At 63.2% G+C, this 5,177-nt stretch overlaps 1 protein-coding gene across 1 annotated transcript; it reads right to left on the bottom strand.

Moving 5' to 3' along the window:
• Positions 1 to 1,828: 1,828 nt before the first annotated feature.
• On the bottom strand, positions 1,829 to 4,952 carry PDIA2 (protein disulfide isomerase family A member 2; the record flags this gene model as incomplete). The annotated part of the gene is made up of 11 exons (XM_080618147.1): positions 1,829 to 1,894; positions 2,024 to 2,110; positions 2,198 to 2,379; positions 2,514 to 2,634; positions 2,913 to 3,107; positions 3,180 to 3,305; positions 3,376 to 3,492; positions 3,564 to 3,701; positions 3,774 to 3,907; positions 4,164 to 4,370; positions 4,733 to 4,952. 11 exons carry the CDS (start codon positions 4,950 to 4,952, stop codon positions 1,829 to 1,831), a joined length of 1,593 nt encoding a protein of 530 aa, XP_080474273.1.
• Between the last annotated feature and the right edge of the window lie 225 nt (positions 4,953 to 5,177).

Below are 5,177 nucleotides of genomic sequence, written 5' to 3'. Positions count from 1 at the left end.
GGCTGCGGTCCCAGCTCACCTCGGAACATCACTGAGCCACTTGGACCCAGTTGGTCTCTGCCCTCCCTGGCAGTCTCAGCTGCTGCACATGGTAGGATGGTTATTTTCCTCCTGAGCTTTCTTGTGACTGAGTAAATCCTGAGGGATAGAAGGGTCGGTGCCAGCTCTCGGGGCTGGGAGGACTGGCTCGGAGCTGGGCTGGCAGGCTGGGTGCTGGCATCCCACAGCCAATGTGCTCATCCCCCCAACAGTGTGCCCCTGGAGAAGGGTTCACTGTAGCCCCTGATGCTGAGCTCCAGCTCTGGACAGGGGACTCTTCTTAGGAGAAACATAGGGGATGGAACTGATTAGACACTAAAGCTGAGGACAAGAAATGTCTTTTTAGAGTCCTGCCTCTTGTTGGCTTCTGTGTCTTGGAAGGCAGCATGAGAGCACTGCAGCCTGCTGTGAGAGCAGAGGGGTGATTGATGCCAGTCTGTGGGGCTTCTGTAGAGCCAGGGCACCCAATGGGGCAGCCAGCAACACCCTGGAAGCCTCCTGGGCTTACTCAGATGCAAGAAAGCTGAGGGCTGCCCTGGTGCTCCCACCACCCTGCCCTCGGCCCTGTCCTGCTCCAGCACGGCCACAGCTCTGTGCCAGTTCCTTTGAGACCAGCCCTTCTGAAACCAGGGCAGCTCCCAAAGCCACAGGGCTTCCACATTGACACTTGCCCTGCCCAGCCCTGCTCCTGGCATTGGGGCTGCTGGGGACCCTGTAGCACGGCGCCGGGATGCAACTCAGCCCATTGTATATGCCACTGAGTGCCTTTAAAACATGGTTCTGGGACTTGCCTATACTCTACATGAAGTCCAGCAAAATCCACAATCGTTTCCAGCCCAGGAACAGCGTTACTGGGGTTTCCCTCCCTGGTTTTTTTGAGTTCTTATGGTTGTGTCTGGTGAGGTTGTGAACGTGCCCAGGATTTCCGTCTCCCCCTTTTTTCTCAGGGGGTCCCCTGTAAATATGTACAGCGGCCACACAGCCCCATTCTCCTCTACATTCTCATGTGCTGACTTGTACAATGATCTTTTCAAAGGTACTTGGGTAAAGTGAATAAAACCCCATGTCCCACCGCCTGCTGCTTTCTTCCTTCCCCGTGGAGCAGACACTGCGGCCCCCAGCACCCAGCTGGGGCAGCCAGAGGATGGAGCAAGATAGCAAAGGGCCTGGGCACATGGTGGGGCTGGGGCAGTGATGGGCTCCATGGAGGGGTGGCAGGGCAGGTACTGGCCCCAGGGGACCAATATGTTTCCCACGGAGGAACAGCTCAGGGTCAGGGAGCAGCAAGCCCAGGGGAGAGGGGATGGTGATGGACCTTGAGGGGATGCTGGGGGGTCCCAGAGGTTGCAAGCCAGGCTGAAGAGGAGCGTGTGAGCCCCGTGTGGGGCTGCTGCATGATTGTGGAGCCCAGGCCGGGGGTGGGAGAGCTGCCTGCAAGCTATGAAATAGGGGCACCACCAGTCCCCCTGTCACCCGCACCCTGGCAGCCCAGCAGGAGGGAGACCGCCCTGTCACAGCTGTGTTTCCTGCAGCCCTGGACACCCTGTGCCATCATAGGGCTGCCAGGACAAGTGCTGCAGCACACATGGGGCCGTGCCGGCTCAGCACCCTGGGGTGGCAGAGGACCCCTTGCTGCACCCTCCTCTGCCCATCGTCAGCCCTGCCCTGTCCCCAGGACACGTGGGCACTCCCCAGGACTTGCTCCCACGGTGCTGTGGAGCTGCAGACACAGACCAGAGCCCTCATGGTTTCCAGGTCGTTTATAGCACGCACTGGAGTGGGACAGGGCTCACAGCTCATCCCGGGATGCGCTCTGCTCCTTGCTGCCTGTGCTGTTCTCGGGGGTCTTGGGCACCTGGAGAAGGCAGAGGTGAGCCACGGACAGACACGGGCCCTGCCTGTCCCCATCCCCATCCCACAGGATCTGTCGTCCCCCCCCGCAGAGGCTGGGAGCACCCCAGGGGGCTGGGAAGACCCTGCTCACCTCAGGTGATTCCTCGGGCAGCATTCCCCCGTTTTCCAGGAACTTGGAGAAGGTCTCCACATCGCGGGAGCCCTTGAACTCAACCATCTGCAGCCGCGGGGTGGAGAGATGGATATAGATGAGTGACCCCATTACCTGGGTTCTGGCACAGCACCCTCGGGTGCCCTCACCCACCTTCCTGCCCGGCCCGGCGGGGAAGTAGTGGAGGGTGGGGAAGCTGGTGATGGTGACGTTCTCCATCTCGTTGGCCGTGGCATCCAACTCAGCGATGACGATGTCCTCATGGTCCTTGTAGCGCTCCCCCAGCTCCTCCCAGGCGGCCGCCATCGCCTGGCAGTGGGAGCACCACGGCGCATCTGTGGGGCAGGTGCAGTGCCAGGGACCAGCCAGGGACACGGCTCTGCGGGGGTCAGGCTGAGGGGGCTGAGGTGGGGCTGGGGCTGCGGCAGGGGGGCTGAGCCCAGGGGCTTGTGGGGGTCCCGGCACTTACAGAACTTGACAAAGACGTTCTTGGTCTCATCAAACGCCACCTGCTCGAAGGTCTGACCCACAAGCACCTTAACAGCCCGGGTGTCCCAGTCCTCGGGCGGCTCCGCGCTCAGCAAGTGGGGCTGTGGGGACAGTCGGGACAGCCACAGCCTCGGCTGAGCGGTGCCAGGGCCCCACGGGCAGGCAGGGATGTTCCTGTGCATCCGACCACTGCTTCCCCTCTGCCACCATCCCAGCTCTGTGTGTGTCCACATCAATGATCCCCTGCCTCCTTCCCCATAACACCCCCCGGATCCTCAGGCCTGGCAACACAAGTTGTGCTCACCACACAGCTGCCGCCATCAGGCGTTGGAGCGACCAGCACCCCTGGTGCTGGCTGGCGCAGTGCCGCTCCCCTCACCTTCACTTTGCCGTCCAGCACAGCCTGGATGAAGGTGCTTATGGCCGCGTCCGAGAAGGAATCCTGCTCCATGCGGTACTTGCGGTTGTTCTTCATCTTGACCAGGCGCAGGGTGGGGGCATCAGCGGGCGTCATGCCAAAGAAGGTCAGGACATTGGCACCGTACCCGGCCACATCCACCACCACGAACAGCACCTGGGAGATGGGTGGGTGACATGAGGCTGGCGTCACCCACGGCTGTGGGTCCCCACCATGGGACCTGCTCACCTCGCCCCGGAAGGCACCAGCAGCTGCCTGGAAGCCATCCCGCAGTGCCAGCTGTGCCGACGATGACTTGTTGAGGAAGAGCAGCATGTGGTGCGGGATCTTGGCACTGAAGATCTGGTCGGAGGTCTATGGAGTACAAGGAGAGTGAGGGCAGGGCCCTGGCTCCAGCAGGGATGGGTGCAGGGATGGGCTGTACCTCACTGGTGAACTCCATCACCAGCTCCAGGCTGTGGGCACGGAGCAGCTGGGTGAGCTCAGCCGCATCCAGCCCCTCTGCTGGGTCCACGGGGAAGTCCGTCCGTCCCTCGTCGAACTGACGGGGCAGAGCGCGGTGAGGGCTGCGGTGGGCAGGATGTGCCCACAGCCCCTGCACTCCCTCCTCACCTTCTTGAAGAGGCAGATGGTGTCGGCCGACAGTCCATACGCCTGGAAGAGCTCTGTCGCCTCAACCACACCAAATGGCACATCCACCATCTCCATCGCCACCTCATAGAACACCTGAGCCGCCTCGCCCCCCAGGTCCTGTGCAGCCACCCGTGAGCAGCCATGGCCACGGGCACAGCCCCGGTTCGGCCCTCACCCACCCCAGCCCACCTTGAAGAAGCCGACGACCACCAGGTCCTGGGAGCTGATGAAGGTGCTGGCGGTGCTGGTGTCCTGCAGCAGCGTGGTGCTGGGGCCGGCCCGACGCTGCATCCAGCGCACGATGCCCTTCATGTCCATGCGGCCTGCCATGGGGGCCGTCACCTCGGCCACCCTCACCGGGCTGCCCCCATGCCGTGCCATCAGTCCCCAGCCACCCACCTGCCATCACCCCACGCCATCACCTGCTCACCATCACCACCCTGCAGCCCCCATCAGGACACTGACACCCGTCTCACCATCACCCGCTGCCACCCATCCTTGCACCCCATCCCATCCCAGCACCCATCACAGCATCCCTCACAACGGTGCTGCTGCCACCGCGCCGTGCCGCAGCCCTACCAGTGTAGTCGATGGGGTGGGTGCGGTTGCCGTCACGGAAGAGCTTGAGTGTGGGGTAGGAGGTGATGCCAAACTCCTCGGCCAGGGCTGTCTGTGCCGTGGCATCCACCTTGCCCAGCCATGCTGGGCTGGACTCGTTCCTCAGCGCTGCGGCTGCCTCCGCGTAGGCAGGGGCCAGCCGCCGGCAGTGCCCGCACCAGGGCGCGTCTGTGGGCAAGGGCTGGCGGTTGGTCCCCAGGGCAGGCTCGGCAGGCTGCCAGGGCATGTAAAGGCTGTGTGAGCACATTGGGCTCTAGCCTGTGCCCCTGCCAGTGTCCCCTGCTCCAGGGCACATGTCCTACACCCCAACCATGTGCCTGTGCCCTGTGTCCCATTCCCATTACACTTGCCCTGCCCCATGCCTCTGCCTGTGTCACTGCTCTGTGTGCCTGTCCCCATGCCGTGCCCCATATCCTGTCCTGTCACATCCATGCCTTGTGCCCCTGCCCACATCCCCATCCTGTGTCCCTTTCTGCACTCACATCCATGTCTGGTTCTGCCCATACCCCTGCCCACAGTGGGGCACTTACAGAACTCCACCAGCAGCAGCTGGTGCTCACTCAGGGCACGGGCGAAGTTGTGTTCGTGCAGCACCAGGACACCATCCTCCTCCCCGAGCTCATCTGAGAGTATTTCATCCTCCTCCTCCGCCACCACCTCCCCATCCTTCTCCTCGTCCCCCAACACTGATCCCAGCCAGGCCAGCCCCAGCACCAGCAGCCAAACCAGCCGGGCCCCGCAGCCCCGCATGGTGCCCTCACCAAAGCTGGTGCCCGGGGAGGGGAGGGCACAGATAAGGGCCCGGGGCGGGTCGTGCCGGTGCCCTGGGGCTCGTGTCCCTCCGCTACTGGCTGCCCGGCGCTGCCGATAAGGCAACGGGACCAGGTGGCCGTTTTCCAGCCACGCATCCCTGCAGCAGGACCCGGCCCTGCCACCGGGACAGGGACAGGGAACAGGCAGAGCCGGTGGGAGCGC

This window comes from Psittacula echo, assembly GCF_963264785.1.
Source record: "Psittacula echo genome assembly, chromosome: 5".
NCBI classification, from domain to species: Eukaryota; Metazoa; Chordata; class Aves; order Psittaciformes; family Psittacidae; genus Psittacula; species Psittacula echo.
This window is presented reverse-complemented; position numbering and strand designations above follow the sequence as displayed.